We start from the raw sequence: 19533 nt of genomic DNA, 5'->3' as shown, positions 1-19533 counted from the left end.
AAAGAATGTGCAAATATTAAGCAAAACGACCAATTTGAGATTCTTGGAAAGCAGCAAAAATATAAATGAAAACTGATACACAAACCTGACAATAATAAAATCATCCAAGGCGTCGTGAACAAATTACGTAACGTGAGAAGGGGAGGAGGGGGGTCGAGGTTGCCTTGCTTACTGTGTATTAGAGATATGAAATTGCATTACGTAGAGGGGGAGTAGGTCCAAAACCCGGATTTTTAGCGTTACGTAATTTTGTGCACGACGCTGAACTAGGAATCTTTGACAGTTATAACATGTTTCAAAAATATGAGAAACAATATCCCCTCGAAGTTGTTTCCCTTGTATTTTTTACATAATTTATGTAGAGTTTTTATTGGTTGAAAATGACTTCATCATTTTTTATTTACCAAAATATTTCATTTTTCCAACTAAATCGAATCAATGTGAAGATGACGCAGAGAGTGAGTTGGAGAATTTTGTATCAGTATTTGATCCTAAGACGAGTTAATGCGAAACTGATGCCGAAAGAACTGAATTTCATGAGGTAGTTGCATCGCATAATGCGTTGTTTATTCGTAAGACACAAAACCAAATCGTTCCGGCCGAAAAACGATGCTCTGTGTATGATCGGACCGAGAGGATATGGACTGAAACCACGTGAAACGTGAATGGGGGACGGCGGGGAAGACGGGGCCACCTGGGGACAATTATTGGACAATTATAATAAATCATTCGAAAATAACAAAAATAAACTTATCAGCTAAGTCCCAAAAGGGCGATTTTCGGCCATTTTTTTTCTCGAGATAACCCCAGATCTCGACGTTTCATGCATTTTGAAGGCATATGGCATCAAAACATTTTTTTGGACCCCATTTTCATGTACACGGGAGATGTTCAAGGGTGAAAATATCTCATTTTTTTCCATACCTTCATTGCCATTCAGACTAAGTCCCAGAAGGTCGATTTTCGGCCAAAATTTCTTTGAGATGACACCAAATCTCGACATTTTTAGTTCATTTGGCATTGAAAACAAATTTTTGGATTTGCCAAATTTCCTTGGAACTGTCTTTATGGATGATAATACGAGATATCTATTTAGTTCACGACAAATCAAACTAATCGAGGCAAAAAAGACGAAACTGAATTGAACCTAACACGCAAAGCTCATGACACTTTTTGGGACAGTTTCAACGAAGTTCTTATACCTCTAAGGGTGCTCATACACTGTTTGACCGAAGTCAAATCTTTTGCTCTTTTTGATAGATGATATTTGATCAACGTGCACTGATCAAATATTATCGACACAAAACACGACAAGCAAATATTCAGTTATTGGATAAATAAAATATTTTTTCGGTCTGTTCGTCAAACCTGTCAGTACATTGTTAGGTTACCTTAAATATTTCAGTAATTTTTTTCATGTTCGATGTTTGACATTGTTTGCCACTGTCGATGAATGAAGAGTGGCAAACAAAATAGTGTTTGCACAAACATAAAACCAATTTTAATCTGTTATAGTACATCTTGGGTGTATTTTATGGAAAATAAATGCTTTGTCTGTTCATAAATGACAATTTCCTTAAAAAACAATATTGATACCGTCGATGGGGGTGAAAATGGGTCAAAAAAGGTACTTTTCGAACATTTTGTTGAATAACTATCATACATTAAAGTAAAACACAATTCTGATTATGTAGGAATGTTCTCTAATGACGAACATTCGTGAGTGTTCAAGAAATTGTGGAATAATATTAATTTTTCACTGAACTACGATTTAATGAAAGTTGACCCAATCTCACCTCTTGAAGGGAGTGAATATTTCTTTCTATTAAGAATTGTGTTTTAAAATCCATTTCTCAATAATTTCAAGATAATTTAACAACATGTAGGTGTCTTGAATGATTATTTGAGTCACGAAAATATTGTCAATCCACCTAGAAGTGCAATGGAAATGTTTATATACAGTCATTCCATGTCGAACCGATATAGTGGTTCTCAGATTTTCGTGAAAAGTGGTAGTTTAGTTCTTTATGATTAGGGTTATCGTTTCCATTTTAGGGTTGCCCAAGAAATCAAATTTTTCATAACTCATCCCATTCGAATGATCTACATATCAAAATTAAATAGGTAACATTTTCCATTTTAGAGTGGTCGGAAAGATCATTTTTTCTCATTTTTCAATAAATGCCTTTTTTTTAAACTCATAACTTCCGAACTACTGCACCGATTCAAATGATCGACATATCAAAAATTTCAAAAATTCAAAAATCATGAATAATTGATAAGGTCATTTTTGGAAAAAAGGGGGAAAAGTTGATTATTATTTACAATTCTAGTAGTTCTGTATAATGCTGGGCATGAGATTCTGTGGTGTTATTTGAAGACTATTTACACATCAAACTTTGATGAATTATTAAATAATAACTATTTCTACTACAGTTAAGTATCATGCATTGGAAGTTGTGGAAACATGTCTCCTATTAAACGCCTCACAGATTTTAAAAATATTCGCTAATTTGTCAAGATATTACTAACATTAACTTTCTCTACTTTGACCCAATTTCACCCCTATCGACGGTATATGAGATTTCACAGAAAATAAACTATTTATTACGTAGCAATTACTCAGTAACCGATAATTATGTTTATTTCATGGAATAATTTATCATTGAATATTTATTTGAAATTTACTATTGAGACTCAATGAAGTTAAAGAAAAAAAAAATTCTGAAGTTTTTTCATTAACCCTTCGCGATCGGAATTAATTTCCCCTGAAAGAAACCCTCTTACCTTTCCACGCTAATAATATTTTGTTTATACCGGATACCGTTACCAAATGTTCGTAGAAACTCCGTATACACTCGTGAAAAAGTTCACTAGATATTAAAATTCGTTTAGAAAGAATGTAAACTATTAGGGTAGATGTACCAGTAATAGTGGGTCTAAGCATTAGTGCTATAAAAAAACTAAAATTTTGATATTTATTTTGTGAATTTGCTTGAGGATTTGTATGTGTATGATGTAAAAGTGAATAAATTTTCAAATGCCATTAGAATGTTGACATTTTTTTAACAAATCTTATGAAAAAATTAGATATTCGGAATTAGTGTCACGTTCTAATAATAGAGCCAATATTCCTATAATAGCGGAACATGTTCTAGTAATAGTGGATTTTTTTCTTAGAGTAGTGTTTCTGTGAATGAGTGAGATTGTTTTTTTTCGTCTTCATTATTGCATTACAATGCACCCTATGTGTTCCTTCCATAATCTAGGGTAATGAGTTAAACTTCATATTTTGATACGTAAGGTGAAACTAAAACACGTCCCCCACGCCCTACTTTTACTACATCTTATTTCGAGACAACGAATACCCTACCACTACTTATACCTTTATGAATTTTATGCAAAGGCTCAAAAACCCTTGACTGAATGCGAATCAAACTTGTGATGTACCTTATTGGCAGTTAAACCTATAGAATCTATCATTTATCTTAATGAAGAATAGATTTCACACATAATTTTTTTCCAAATTATTTTCATTTTATTGCACATAACAAAAAAGCATATTTAATAAACATTTCCAATAATAATATCAACGCTTTGAGAGCTTCAACGCTTGAAGAAGCTCCAATTTATCTCTTCTCATACCATCGGCTTTCAAATGCTTGAACAGTCTATTTAATTCACGTTCTTTTTTCCTCTGCAATATTTCAAGGTGTTTCTGCTCGCGCAATTCCTCTTTATGTTTTTTAACTGTCTCTCTTTCCGCAGCTTTCTGTATCTTCATATCATCAGCGTGCTTCTTATTTTTCTTTTTTTGTTCTGTTTTTTCGTTCTTATTCTTAATAGCATCTTCTTTCGCCTGTTCCAAACACCGGATTTCATTAAGGCGCTCTTCTGCTGTCAGTATTGGAAAAAACTTTCGAGTGTAATTTCTATGATGTTTGCTCCGTATTGGTGTCTCGGGAGTCTGTAGAAAACTGGCAATATCGTCAGCCTTACTATCGCGCATAGCATTGGAACAATCTGTCATTGTATCCATCGTTTCTGTATCTCTCACATCCTTACAAAGAATACCGCAATTACTGTCAGTGTTTCCTTCATTAGCGAATGTCATTTTATCATCTGTGCACATAACAGTATCATCAGAAATACTCAAATCGTCATGGCCTCGTTCAGCTACGTGTGGTGCAAGTAGCTTTTCATACAGTGATCGAATGATTTTTTCCTCTTCGGTTAAATCAGGTTGAGTCTTGATTCTGTGCAGACGTTCTTCACCTATGTCATCAAATGCTTCCTTGATAGAATCTATTGAAATTAACACTTTATTCCGTGAAGCGATGCACTCTTCATCGGGAACTGATAAGGGATCATTGGTATCCATTGTGATTTGATCCAAATCTGCGGTATCGGAGGGTGATTTACTAGAAGAAGCCAAGTCACAAACTGCTGCCTTCCATGCACTTTTGAATGGTTTAAATATCGCCACATCCGCCGGCTGGGTAATACGTGTTGTGTTGGGGTACAGCGCTAGCAGAATGATTCCCAAATCCAAGCATAAGTCTGCTACTTCAACCGCTGTATGCGATGAGTGTCCGTCGATAAAGTAGATGATAGGGAATTCAACATGCTTTTTGAGCAGATTTGGATAAAATATTTTCCTGATGTACAGCATAAAGTTCTCGACATTCATCCAACCACTAGGACTCTTTCCAACTCCCCATTCTCCTGGAATTTGTTGCAGTATTTCAGGACGGATCCTCTGAACCGGCAAGATTATATCCGGCGGAACAACACTACCATCAGCTCCAAAGCTGAACATGACAGTCACATTTTTGTGCCCGTCAGCATGTTGAACCTCATACACGTTTTTACTTCCCGTTGTAGCCAGCACCGCCTTAGTAGTGGGATGAAGGAAAAATGAAGTCTCGTCGCCATTGTAAATTCTCCGAGGATCTTTGAGGATATCAGATAATCCTTCATTAAGTAGGTAATCTCTAACGCACGTAAACCATCCTTTTATATCCGCTTCTGATACCTTCGAACTTGCTGCAGTCACTTGTTCCGGGGTGCGCAAGCTGATATTATCATGACGGACTAAAAATCGCGAAAACCATTTTCTTCCTGTAATTTGCAATGGATTTCACAATATTTTTAATTTAACTGTCAATTTTGTCCACCTACCAGGAATATTGTTCTTGAAAGGATTAGGTCTTCCGCTGGAATTCAAAAACGCTTTCACTTTGAACAAAAGTGATTGCTTCCCGACTGGGAATCCCTTGCGCTCCATATTTTTCAACCAGGTTATGATTTTCCGTTCCTCTTCCGGCAGGAGTATTGTTGAAGGCCCTTTCGTAGTTTTCCCGCTCCATTTACCACTCAAACGGAAGCGGATGGTTGACTCAGGGATTCCATAAAATTTACAAGCACGATAAATCGTTTTTTCACCGTTTTTTATACTTCGGATGCACTGGCGGACAGCATCTTTATCGTAAACATGATGCATGCGGCTGCGCTTTTTCTTCTGCTGCTGCATCCTAAACAAAAACATAATTAGTTCGATAGGCTTAAAGTAGAATAATATCTTACCTTCGTGTAGTTGGTGTTAAGACCACAAATATCACGGGAAGTTGAAAATTGCTCGTAACTCACGTACGCACTACGGTTTGTTTATATCTGCACTACCGTTCGTTTCTACGGCATACAAAACAAGGCAGTCTATTCCCGTTAGTAAATAACCGATTTGGATGTAAGCATATGACGTCAGCATTATCGGGCTACATTCATTCGAAAAAAAACCATTTGTTTTCCAGAACAGAACGATTATATTCGTAGAGTGAAACAGTCGCTTGCACTTTTACACTGGTAGATTCCAGCGTTTGTTTACAAAACCGATATAAGTGACCTCACGCAAGTGTCATTTTCGGGAATATAATACCTTGTATTTATGTATACCGTGGTTCGTTTTGATCTGTTATGCAACGAATCTAACCCCAAAATGTAGACACGAGAAGTACCATTATAATAAGAACAAAAGCACGGAAATTCTTCCTATAATGGAGTTTTAATTTTCTGATATAAATTTAATAGTAACTACTTTTTTATACAGAATCAGGTAGGAATAATCGTAAAGAAATGTTCATCATGCGATTTTTACATCAAAAGAGTGTTTTATAAGTATTTCACGTTGTGAAAATTTTCTATCGCGTTACAAATTTCGTAAGCCGCATAGAGTTTTGTTCACCAGTCAACTAATCTGTTTAAAAACATTATAATTTGTAGTTTAGAAAACAATGCAGTTTGACCAATTTTAGAAGTATCTCCGAAAATTTGTCACAAATCGTCTAAAAATAGTAAATGAGCCTGTATTAGCGTAAATAACGACGACGGTAGCTTTCCCATTATTATTGGTACACCCACGATTACCGGAGCATCTACCCTACATCGTTGAAAAATGTATTTAGTATGATTCCTTGCTGTGGCGGCTGAGAGCAGACAAACCACCGCAAAGGGTTAAATTATATTTTTTTCACTTACCAATACCAACAACGCCTAACAATATACAATAGCTAAATAACAGAGACACACAATTCTGTGACACCGTGCGCGTGTATACGAGTTATGATTTTGTGCGCGAGTACAGGAGGGATAAACTTTGTTTTATCGCCTGGTACTCCATTCATTTTTTAATGACTTTTTGATACAGTCAATGCCGCAGGCTAACATTTGAACAATTAATTGTCTGTAATGCCCAAAAGTTTGGTCACCCCTGTGCTATACATTATGATCACCCAGTCCGTAAATAGCTTTAGTTGACGAAAATTGGAATTATTTATATGTAATGCGTAACAACTATCAGTTGTTACCTCGCTGTTGTGCGAATCATTCGATTTGCAATGTGTGCTCAGAACATGTACATTGATTGCTCTAAGCTGTCCTTGCACAAAGGGGTATGGAATCATTTGCAACTAAAGCTCAGGCCTTGCACCAAATTTGTACCGGACGAGTTACTATAATGTTTTGTTTTCTGTATTAGAAATATGGAATGACGGTGCGACTGAAATATATCTTGCGTAACTTGTCTATAGAATACATCTGCCTTATTCGACTATCTTAATTGATTTTCGTTGTTGATAAAAAAGAAAACTTTGCGCTTTTTTGTCACAAAGCTTGATAAATGAGGTTCCCTTTTTTATCCCATCTGTTTATTTTTATCAGGTCGGGTCAATCACGGAGAGCAACTACGAATTGTACAGTCTACCCAAGCTTATCTGTTTATCTTTATTAGGCTCATTTAGCAATTCAGCTGTAAGAGAGCCGAATATATTATGTACATTTTTTCTCATGAATATATTACACAGTAGCCATTTAGACGTAAGAGTATTCCTATCCTATCGCTACACAACACATGCCTCCTTTTTCGGCGTAAGAATATTCCTTTTGATCGAATGTTCACAGTTGGACTATATACACAGCGGGACTGTTAATATACTGCCATTCCATGTCAAACCGATTTCCGGTTCGCAGATTTTCGTCAAAAGTGGTAATTTTGTACCTTATTTCAAAACATTAGACCCATATTTTTTTTGTTTTTTTATTGGGGTATCCGAAAAATATATTTTTTCAACTTTCCCCAAAACTTTTTTTTTTGACTTTTTAAAAAAAAAATTTTCAACCACGTAACCGATTTAGATAGTCGACATATCAAATTGAAGCCAATGAACTAGCAGCCTTTTATTAAAAAATATCGAGTTTGCACAAAAAACGGATTTTATTTTCGTAATTATTGGTTGTAGTCGTATTTTATTGTTTTAATTACTTTGGACTAGAGAGCGTTATATTTTTTATATATTTTCTTCAAAGCTGAGGATTTTTTACATAACTTATCTCGATTCCAGAGATGCAATTGTTTTCGTTTTTGGGACATGATTTTTCAAAGTTAATCGATAGTTCGATAAAAACAAATTTTCCCCCTTTTTTCCACTACAAAAATTGAAATTCATAACTTTTTTAATTACCGGACCGATTTAGATGAAAGCTAATGATTTAATTTTCTTTGAACAAATATTACTTTTGCGAAAAATTTGGATTTTTGTTTCTGTAATTATGATTTAAATTAGTTTTTCATAGTTTTCTCGGTTGAAGATAGAGAGCACTATAGCGAGCGCGGTAGGAAGCCATAACCATAGTCAATGTAGAGTACTGAGATTGAATTCAGGTTTGTTCGTCAAGTAGTAGGCGGATGCGCACAATTTGGCTACGAAGACCATTAACTTCTCTCTATTGTTTGCAAATATTCTACCGCAGAACCTCGCTCCAAGTTGTAATAAGGTAAGTGACACAGAAGACCGAATAGGTTGCACGAAGTAGGGATTCCTCCATTTTGACTACCACAACAAGTAACGTACTCCATCGACCTTGAGACGAAATCTGCCAACTATTTTTATCTTTTTTTTTGCTTGTTCTTTGACCAAGTACAAAAAAAGAGATGCAGATCCTGGTGAGATGTCAAGGTTTCCAAGTGCTGTAAAATTTTTGAAGATTATTGTCCCACCTCTGTGCATTCATATAAGCATTTGTATAATATATATGGTACGGCAATATAAGAAAAATACGACGAGCGAAACAAGAGACACGTTTCAAATAAACACGCATTACTTGGCCACGGCCCAGACCATGATGGATATAGATCTCTTTTATGCTGGAAAGTGTTTTCTAGGAGTAAAATTAGAAAACACTTTCCAACTTCAATTTGTAATGAGATGTAATATTATCACACTCCTTCCCAACATCATTAGCTATGTGGATAGTGTGATCGTGTAAAACAGTCTTGCATTCCAGTCGGCCTTGGTTCGATTCCCGTTGACGTCGTTTGGACTTTTTTCTGGGTGCAATCCCAAAAAAGGCGGGCAAGATTCTGTACATGAAGTTTCTGCAAGATCGTCGTCGATGTCAAAACTGACTGCGGTCAACTCCATGATATTGATCTTAAACCACATTATAGGGTGGCAAATTTTACTAAAAATACACTTTCAAAACTTCATTCAACATGTTTCGGATTGTCCGATTTAGGTCCAATATTTGATAATATAATTTGTTGCCAAAGGTTGTTTCAAGGTAGGTTCATAATGCCTCTCTCATAGAAGTTCTTATTGGCGAAACACTATAGTAATCGATTTGAACAACCTTCTTTTAATCCCAATTTCTTATCACTCAAGAAGCTTTGCAATGCGAGGAAAAGGTGGTAATCGCTTTGTGTCAGATCCAGACTATATGCTGGATGCATTAAAACTTCCCAACCAAGCTCCCGGAGTTCCTGGCGAGTCATTACCAGGGATGGTAAAAAATCACATTCAACGATCAATGAATAAGTATATCTCTCTAGTCGGATATTTTTAAATCACCCCCAGCAGGCGATGCTCTTTTATTCTTCATATGTACACAGAGAGAATACTTGGAACGGAGAGCTACCAAGATCTCAAAAAAGCAATATGAAAGCGGAATCCCCACTGCTTGCACTCTCGAAGCATTACTTCTACTACTCAAGTTTTATCGTGAGTGCAAGCCACAAACGGTTAATCCCATTCCATAGAGCGGATGATGAGTTCTTGATCGGAAAGTGTAACAAGAGACGATCAACTGAAATCTTACGACACTCGTCGAGGGATTTTTAATTCTCTATTGCATTGTCCGCAGTGAGTGGCTGACTCAGTCTCGTGTCGATTTTATTTTGCTGTCGTCTCCCGCCCGATGAACAGCAGAAGGGTAATGGATGCAATTGATTAATTTTATTACCAGCAGATTTGGGCGAATCTCATCCCGCCCAAAATCGGTTTTTAGATACCAATAATTCTGAACATTCACAGTTCTCTCCAAATAATTTTTCCAATAGTAATTCAATTAGTGACTTCACGAAACACCTTTCGAATTCGATTGACTTTCAGACCCTTTTTTATTTTGTAGATAAAACGAATCACATATTTGATTAATTCAATTCTGTGTGGTTACGTTCTTCGTTGCGAATAAATGTAATGAATTAGTATGGACGTATTTTATTCATATATCGTGGACTTCCGACATATCTGGCAGTAGATTTATCGAACGACTAATGTTTTTTTATATCCCTTCAAACTTGTTGCATCTCTCAAGTGTACATACTGCTTTGACCGCAGATTTGCATGGTTAAATCTGGTTAATTTCAGGTATTCAGTCTTCATTTTGTCGAATGAACACTGTTGGAACAATAGGTATCGCAGCAAATGATTATCAACATCCTACCTTATCATCAAACGGTATGCGAAGAATTTCAGTGAACTGACGGCATTGGAATATATGCTTTGTGAGGACCACACAATTATTATCAGAGCTGATAAACATCCGACTGGAAGTCATGAACATCAATTCAATGTGCCCAAGATAAATTTATCCTTTGAAGGTCATTAACCTTTCTAAAGATGATCAGATGGAATATATTCCAATGTCGTCTGGAATAACCTGTCCAACACCTTATGATGGTAATATTGTTTTTGCTATTATTCTGATGTTTCATAACACGGCACTCTATTGATTATTCGCCGAAAATGAATAGAAAATATCCTTGAAGTTAGCCTACGGTTTTAGTAGCGGTGCAATATGGTGAGCCAGTCTCAGGATAAGAAAACATTTAAAAATAAAGCTTTTTTTTTTTTGAATGAATCAATAGTAAAACAAAACGTCAAAAAATTTCTCAGCTTGTGGTAGCAGAGAATCATTATCCATTTGAGTTGTATGAGTATTCCCCCCCCCCCCCACAAACTGTGGATAGTCTATCTGCATACAAATTATGTAGAGTTTCACAATCCAAAAATTTTATGAGCAAATATTTACGTGCTTACACAAAAAAAACACATGTTGACATATTTGCGCTAATTTATGTTTTTTGATTAATTCAAGGTAATCAAGGTCTTTTCTAGCTACCAGTTTACTCGGGCCCGAAAAAAGAGGTCTGTATTTGGGCTGGCGGAAAAATATATCTCGCAAGACCACGTGTTCGATGTCGTAATAGCCTTGGCCAATAACGCATTTACATTAACTCATAAAATTAGTGATTTGAGGGGGATTATTGTTTGTAGTCTCTTGTAGATTAATTTAAACACCATCTGAGAAATCCTCTGTGAAACATTAAACATGAAAGTCGTCCTATCTGCTGTAGCGCATTTTTTTATTTTACCCAGTTTCATCGAAGTAAACGCACTCGGAAAGGAAAATTGAACGCCCGGACGAGAGAGCGAGAATCGTAAAGCGTACGTCATAGAGACACTCATTCCCATGGAGCAAATTCTTGTTAGGAGTTGTAAACAAAACGAGGACGGAGAGTAACTCAATTATTCGAACTAGTTTCAGTCTAGCAATGCTTTGGTCAACTCAGAGTTACCAAGAGAAAATCATTTGGTTATGATGGGTGAGAAAATCATTTGGTTAATAGCTAGTCGCAGTTTGCACAGATTGCGATCTGTGCAGTTTGCGATTAATCGTAAATCACATCATGCTCCCTTGTTTTCCATCCTTGGTCATTACCCTTGCTTAGCGTTGTCCTGATGGAAAACAACGCCTCTTCTGTGGATCAATTCTGGCCGTTTCTGGCCAATCGCTAGCTTCAAACGGTCCAGTTGCTGGCAGTAGAGATCTGGATTTAGTGGTTGGTCAGACGGAAGCACATCATAATAAATTATTCCTTCCATGTCCCACCAAATACACTATAGAATTTTGTATGGCCGTTAGTTATGGTTTGACAACCGTTTGAGCTGCTTTGACTACGATCGTTGTCACACAATATTGTCATGTGTGATCCGTTCGTTCATGAAAAGGGTCGACAAAGTTGTGATTCTGAATAGCTGATTTGAGATTTAGAAAATCGAAGAGGGTCACGCCAAAATCGGCTATTCTTGTCTAACTTTGCGTGGACAGTTCTGGCCGGAGGAAATTCACCCGACTGGCGCTGTAGTCCCGCGTATTCCAGAGCTTGCAGCTCAGAATACATTTATGGCGTGTTATTTTGCATAATAAATCTCAATTGAGTACTACTAATGAAAATGACCTACGTTAAGTCGGCGATGTTCCACTAGGAACGTTAGGGACATTCAAGAAGTTGCGGCACTTTGCCATTAAAAGCCTGCCGAAATCAACTTGTTTCGGTAATCAATATTTCAACTATTTAAAATTTGAAGATTGATTTGAAGCTACTTGATTACAGAAATTTATTCAAGAAAAAGAGTTGCACAAATAAGGATTCGCACAAAAACAGATTTACCTATACTTGTTTCCGTTCGACTCAGGACATTCGTCTCATTCAAAAACGAACGACTAGCTCCTCGGTTGAGAATGAACCTGTTCGGATCATAATTGACGATGTTAACTAATTTCAAACGAGCGAGAAGTGTTTTTAATGACGAGTCGTATTACACGAACTCGATTATATTCGGTCTCGGATTTCTTTCACTGTATATAATCGAGTCAATTTTTTTTTAAATTCCTTTTTGTGCATATATCTTTAGTATTTCAAATATGAAAGAAGAATTTAAGTTTTGATTCAACCCCTTAAAGTCAGAGAACACCTTTGTCACATGAAAAAAAAAATTCATCCGGAATCTCTCAGAAGGTGATAGACGATCATATTTAGTGGAAAGACCCATATCATTTTACGCATATGTTCAAATTTCAACAATGACAGAGTTATACAACTTTTTTTTTTCGTTTCGGACTCTGTTGCCTCAAACTAGCTCTACATTGAAAAGTACGCTACGGAAGACGATTCTGTTGTTTCCATTTGAAAGATGAGAAAATTTAGTATAGGATATAGTGGTGGAAAATCTAAATTAGTGGATTTAAATAACATTTTGCAAGTGAAAAACTATACAGTTTCTAATTTTTAATGGGTTATTATTAGTTTTGTCCCAAAAATTGATATTAAACTTGATTGTTTATATCAATTAAATTAAAGCTCCCTAGCCACTCTACAATTTGTTCTTTGACACCCAACACTATTTTTTTTTCTAATTTCGCTGAAATATCGATATAAACAATTTCTGGTGAAAATTCAAGCAAAATCATGAAAAATCACGATCCCACTGTACATATAATAGCCACTTAAATTTAACCTTAACTTTGAAAGGTTTATTTTTTTTCTTGGAATAAGTCTTATTTGAAATATATAAAAAAATGTTTTTGTAAATGTATATAATCGAGTCTGTACATAATCGAGTCCGACCTATATTTGTCATTCTCGTAGATTTCTTTAGATTGAGTTTGAAATTTTACTGCACTGCTTCGCAAGCATCGAATACCTTTATTCCGTTTACTTCTGCGCATCTCGAGAGCCTACTTTCAAATTTTCTTCCGATAAAGACCAAGACTAAAAGTTAACTGGACATTGAGGACGAAAAAAAGAATCAAAATGAATTAAGTATTTATAAAAGTATGGTATGGTATCCCAACGTAAATTTCTTCTAGGGGGTCGCAGAACAACTAATTCCAATCAAAAAAGGCCAACAAGATGAAAAGTTACTAATCTCTGCTATAGACAACGCTCGTTTTCGGACGACTCAAATATAGATTAATCTGAAGAAAATAACGTAAACTCAAGTCCAGCTAACGAGCTCACGTTAGTCAGATCCGATCTCGATTAAAATATCGAACAGTTTTAAATAAATCTAAATTATAAATTAAAAACAAAAAACCGCACAAACTCACCCGATCCCGATCCGGAAGTGGTCATCTCGATGAAGTCCTGAATGGTCGTGTGTCCGTTGAGGATGGGATAGCTCGCACCGCACACCGAGTCCTCGGGCAGAATCTGTCGGGCTCCGCTGTTGCGCTTCCTTCGCCGCAGCATTATAAACATCAGACTGGCACAGGCCGCGAAAGTCACCACGCCTCCGACGGCCAGCAGGATCAACAGAACACTGTCCAGTTCCTTCACCTCGTGGGCTGGGGGGGGGGGGAAGGATCGGTACCACGCGAATGGCGCGAAATTTCCAATTATGTCCGGGCACGTAACCATGCAGCAGTAGCAGCAACAGCAGCGTGTGTCGCAAATGAAAATATGTTTCCAGGTGGAACGGTAAACGCGAACGCAGGCCGCGGCAGAGGAAAAAAAAGTCGAGAGGAAAAAGTTTTATTAGAAAATCAGCAACATAAATCAAAGTTTATGCTTCTTTGCTCATCTGAGTCAAAGGATGGCTGTGAGGATGGTGGGAAAACGAGGGAAAATCTTGGTACTAGGGTTGGGAGGGATGAAAAAAAACTCACAAATCCTGTTTAGTGTGTTAGTGAAGCGTAAAATAAACTGAACTTCGAGCATGAGGAATGTAAAAATGAAGCGGAATATATATAACAAGAGAGAGACATGAATCATGCATAGTTTTTTTTTACAACCACCATCACCCGGAGAAGCGTGTCAGTCTTTTGAACCAAACTGAAACGGGGGGAGAGATTAGGCGGAGAAGAGTTTTCCTTCCGTTGCTCGTCCCATCCGATTATACCGGTTGCACATACTGATAAAAAAAACAAACAACTTATACTCACAAAACACATATTTTACCATTATTATTCTACATGCAGCATACAGTACTTCCAGCTAATCATACGGTTAGGAACACATGAAGGCAAGTATCATGCATTATATTACGAAAGTTAAGTTCAATAAAAGAGCACTCGTCAAAGATTGTTAAAATATATATTTATTTGGTGCTTATTTTTAGGCATTACCAAGCATAACTAAGGCGAACTGATGGAGGCGTAGAAGCAACCCTCGGCATGACGCAGATATGTTGCACGGTTCTAAACATTCCGAGAAGTTAACAGGCTAGGAAAACGGTAAATAGAACTGTGTAATTTGATTTGACGAAAAAAAAACCAACAACGTCTGCGTGTTTGTGGCGCAACTACTGTTACACATTTTTCGCCAATTTATGAGTTCGCTAATATGGTCGATTGATACTGCAGCACGTTTCGGCGTTTTTGACAACCCTTTGAGGAGAGGATATACGAAAGTTAGCTAGTTGGCAAAACGATCATCGTGGAAAACGATGGTGGGGAAACAATTGTTTTGTTTTTTTTCTTCCTTGCGACAACCCGATGTCGATGGGTTTCCTGATACTTTACTTCTCAGTGGTCCTTGTGGAACCACGCGCTTGTGTAATAGACAAAAAGTACCTTTGTTTATCGTAAATTATAGAACTGGCATTAGGATGAATTGTTATGATATGTGTCGAGTGGAGGTTATCGCGAAAACATAAATTACGGATAGTACTCGTCTCGTGAAATGAACTGTGGAACTGATTATGATTTATCGTAATTTCAGGAACAAAAAAACCCGGTTGAATATCGTATACAGGTTTTAACATGATGATCGATGCGTACAATTACTTTCTCATGAATATAATATTCATAACGAACTTGTCGTTATGCGTGATATATTCAGAGCCAGATGGCCAAATCATGCTTATGCTGTGGAATGATAATAAACTCAACAGGTAAAAGTGAAGATTTTGATACACAAAAAAAAGGGCAAATGTGCCAACCCAGCTCACAAAACTGAGCATAATCCCAACACCGAAAATCATCACGTACCAACACTAACGATGGAGGAACACTTTTAATATCCTACCACTTGATTTGACCACAGATTTATGTGGTGACCCCCCCCCCCTCCCCCATCCTTCTCCTTTGATATTCTACGTTAGTGCGTGGGATGTCCGGTGCTTGAAGGCACGAGTCAACTGTCATGATTGCCGAGGATCACACAGATAAAAACAATAAACTATAAGGTGCTGGTGAAGCAACCATCGTGGGAAACAGATAGAGATTGATGGTGCCGTGTCCTGGCTCTGGAGGTTTGTGCGGTCCGTTGACGTGGTTTAATGATTTTGGGAAGTAAGATAAATGATGCAGAGAAACTTGTGATCCGAATTTTTTGTGGTCATCTGTGTGACGATAGCATCAAATATAAGTAACCGTTCAGTAATTATTATTCACCCAAACGAGGCCGACTTATTAACAACATATTAAAACTAAAACTATGCAAGACATTTTCCCGAATGATCGTGTACAAATGGTGTACTATCCCTAAAACTTGACTGAGTCATTTGGCGAAAATGGAAAACGTAAGCACTGAAGCATTCATGTTTGATTGCAAAACGCTTCTGGGTGACCACTGTTCGGGATTGTTAACCGGATTTATCGGTATGCCGGGACATTATCCATTACGTGATTACCAGCAATTTTACTATAAATAACCGATAATTTCGATAATTTTTGTTTTTACATCATAAATAATAAAGGGTGTGTCACATTAAATTGCATCACGGAAAAAACGCTGTAGAAATTTAATTTTTAGGAATTATATCTTCAGCTTGCGCTTATAATCAGATAAGAGTGTATAGATCACGTTGGCCATGCTTCACTGTCAATTTTTCGTAAATTTGGAAAAATGTCGTCGAACGAAAAAAAGCGTCGTGAATTGACCCTGCGCACTCATTTCGAGAATCCGGAGTTGTCACATGGGGACATCGGTAAGATGCTGGGAATCGTCCAATCCACGGTCAGCAGAGTACTAAAACGATACTTCGAGAACCTAACCATCGACCGGAAGGTGGAGAACGGCAAAAATGGATGCTCCGTCAGTGAAAAAGATCACAAGCGCGTAGTTAAGCAGTTTAGACGTGATCCGAGAAGTTCGGTCCGGGATGTCGCCAATAAGCTGAATTTGTCAAGTTCATTCGTCCAGCGGACCAAGCAGCGGGAGGGCCTGCGTACATACAAGGTTCAGAAGGCTCCTAACCGCGACGAAAGGTAAAACATGGTGGGGAAGACGCGAGCCGGGAAGCTGTACACCGAAATGCTGACGAAGCCGCATTGCCTGGTAATGGACGACGAAACCTACGTCAAAGCGGACTTTCGTCAGCTGCCGGGCCTGTTGTTCTTCTCCGCAGAGGACAAATTCAGCGTTCCGGAGGAGATTCGCAAGCAGAAACTATCCAAGTTTGCCAAAAAGTACATGGTGTGGCAAGCGATCTGCTCTTGCGGAAAGCGGAGCGCCCCCTTCGTGATGACCGGCACGGTAAACGGGCAGGTTTACCTTAAGGAGTGCCTACAGAAGCGCTTACTACCACTATTGAAGCAGCACGAGGGCCCGACCATCTTCTGGCCGGATCTCGCTTCGTGCCACTATTCAAAGGACGTGTTGGAGTGGTACGAAGCCAACGGGGTCACCTTCGTGCCAAAGGAAATGAACCCGCCCAACGCGCCGGAGCTTCGCCCAATAGAGAAATATTGGGCGATTATGAAGCAGGCCCTCCGGAAGAACCCAAAAGTTGTCAAATCGGAGGCGGACTTAAAGAGAAAATGAATTTCAAAAAAAACTACAACCTGACGTTGTACAGAACCTTATGGACGGGGTAAAGAGGAAAGTGCGAGCATACGGGCTTGGGCTCGAAGTATGAATAAAAAGAAAATGCCAAAAGTTGTATAATTGTTTTTGTTTTACTGTCTAAAATTTTCAAAAGGATCGGTCTACTGGGCGAATTTCTACAGCGTTTTTTCCGTGATGTAATTTGATGTGACACACCCTTTATTTGTCTTTATGCCGCTTTGAAATGTATTTGTATTTCGAAAATTGAATCGAAAGATCGAAAAACACAACTGGCAGTGTTGCGCCGATTCTACGGCCTCCGAACTTCAGTTCAAAAATCGCTGCTCGATCAGAAAACGAAACACAAGATGAGCTTCAGCGATGATGAATTGGCAGCGATAAAGGAATTGGTTGATGCCCTCGAACATGTTCTGGTCGGTGTTCAACTGCTATTGCGAAAGAAATGCCCCCTCTATGAAACTGACGTCAGATTTCAATTTTTGCTAGAACAACTATCGTGACACAATTAGGGATGACTTTGACATCTTCTAATCTATATCGGATCGCATTAACAAAGTTTCCAGAAGAGGAAAACGCCCTTCAGAGTCCAATTATGTTACGTCACACATTGCATTGGTCAAGCAGGCATTTAAAATTGTTTCTGACTTGATCAAACTTGACGATGGTGATATTGATTCAGTAGCTGGACAACAGAAGGAAAAAAATCCACTATCCGATGCGAAACCTGCAGAAAAATTGGGCATCAAGGAAAAACTTGAATGAAGATTGCAACAATCAAAGGTATCAACGTCCAGTCCAGCCCAAGCTCAACGTCTACACCCAAATTAGCGTTGGCAGAAAATATGTCATGTTTGGCAGAAATGATGCCATTTCGTATCCTGGAGAGTCAAATGCGCAAATAAGGAGCTGTTTTAAAAGCTTAAAAATGGTTTGTATGTATGCGTGCAGACATCTCATTCTGTTTTCTTTTCTCATTTCATTTGAGATTGTGCCAAAAAAAAGTCCATACGCCGTCAATGGGGATCGAACCAAGGACGGCTGGAAGGCAAAGCTATTTTACATGACCACGCTATCCACATGGCTAATGATGCTTCAGCAGTTGTTCAGCAAATACGCGATAATATTGCACCTGATTATAAAATGAAGTTGGGAAGTGTTTTCTAAGAGTAAAAAAGAAGCGCATGAAGGAGAACAATATCTATCTCGGTCTGGGCCGTGTATGTGGCAAATTATGCGTAAAGCTTATTTGTCTTTTGTTTCGCTCGCTCGTATTAATCTTATATTGCTGTACCATGTATATTATACAAATGCTTACCAGTATTTGTGAGACATGACATTTTCTGTTATGTTGTGTCTCATTTAATGTCATAAATCGGGATGACAAAACATGAGCTAAAAATCAATGTTGGGTGTATAAACGGATTGATGAAAACCCTCGGACAAGAGTTTTCGTACAGAGGGCATCAGAGACAAATCATGACAATGGTATTCGATACTCCTCGTACTGTACGTCCAATATAATTGGACTCTGAACGGGCGTTTTTCTTTTCTGGAAACTTTGTTAATGAGATCCGATCTAGATTAGAAGACTATAAATTAACGTTCTATGTGCCCTTAAGTTTTACGTTAACCAGAAAAAACTTGCAAAATGTTTTTTGTAAACTAATCGTTATAAATAAAAGCCGTTTCCTCAAGAAAATGGGTTAATTTTAAAGTATGTTTTTACCGGTAATTTACCGATTTTACCGGTATTGAGATTTTCATTACCGAATAACCGGTTATTGAAATTTTGGCCAAAGTTTTAACGAGGCGGGGACATCGATTTTTACCGAAAAGTTCGGTAAAAAGGCAATAGTTTGGTAGGCCGTAGGCTGAACCATTTGTGAACATATGTACAATAAAGTGCGTTCGCGAGTGCCTGAATCGCTATCTGCTGCCCACGATTCTAAAACATGATCATAACAAGCATTGGTGCATTTCTACAAATCCAACGAAGTCCAGTTCATAGGGAAGGAGATGAATCCACCAAACTATTCTCTGAAGAGATTAGTTGAGACTTTTTGGGCCCTTACCAAATCATATTTAAGAAAACTTATGAGGCCAACCAATCCCATCGTAAACTTCGC

The 19533-nt window shown here is 37.7% G+C and overlaps 1 protein-coding gene across 1 annotated transcript in view; it reads right to left on the bottom strand.

Moving 5' to 3' along the window:
* The window catches only part of LOC129779626 (TGF-beta receptor type-1), a 192046-nt gene that overhangs the window by 20600 nt on the left and 151913 nt on the right, over positions 1–19533 (bottom strand). Inside the window, exon 5 of the mRNA XM_055787214.1 lies at positions 13726–13962. Within this exon, the coding sequence (XP_055643189.1) occupies positions 13726–13962 (237 nt within the window). The remainder of the gene's footprint in view (positions 1–13725; positions 13963–19533) is intronic.

This window comes from Toxorhynchites rutilus, chromosome 3 (assembly GCF_029784135.1).
Source record: "Toxorhynchites rutilus septentrionalis strain SRP chromosome 3, ASM2978413v1, whole genome shotgun sequence".
NCBI classification, from domain to species: domain Eukaryota; kingdom Metazoa; phylum Arthropoda; class Insecta; order Diptera; family Culicidae; genus Toxorhynchites; species Toxorhynchites rutilus.
The sequence above is the reverse complement of the archived record's forward strand: the minus strand, read 5'-3'. Positions and strand labels throughout refer to the sequence as shown.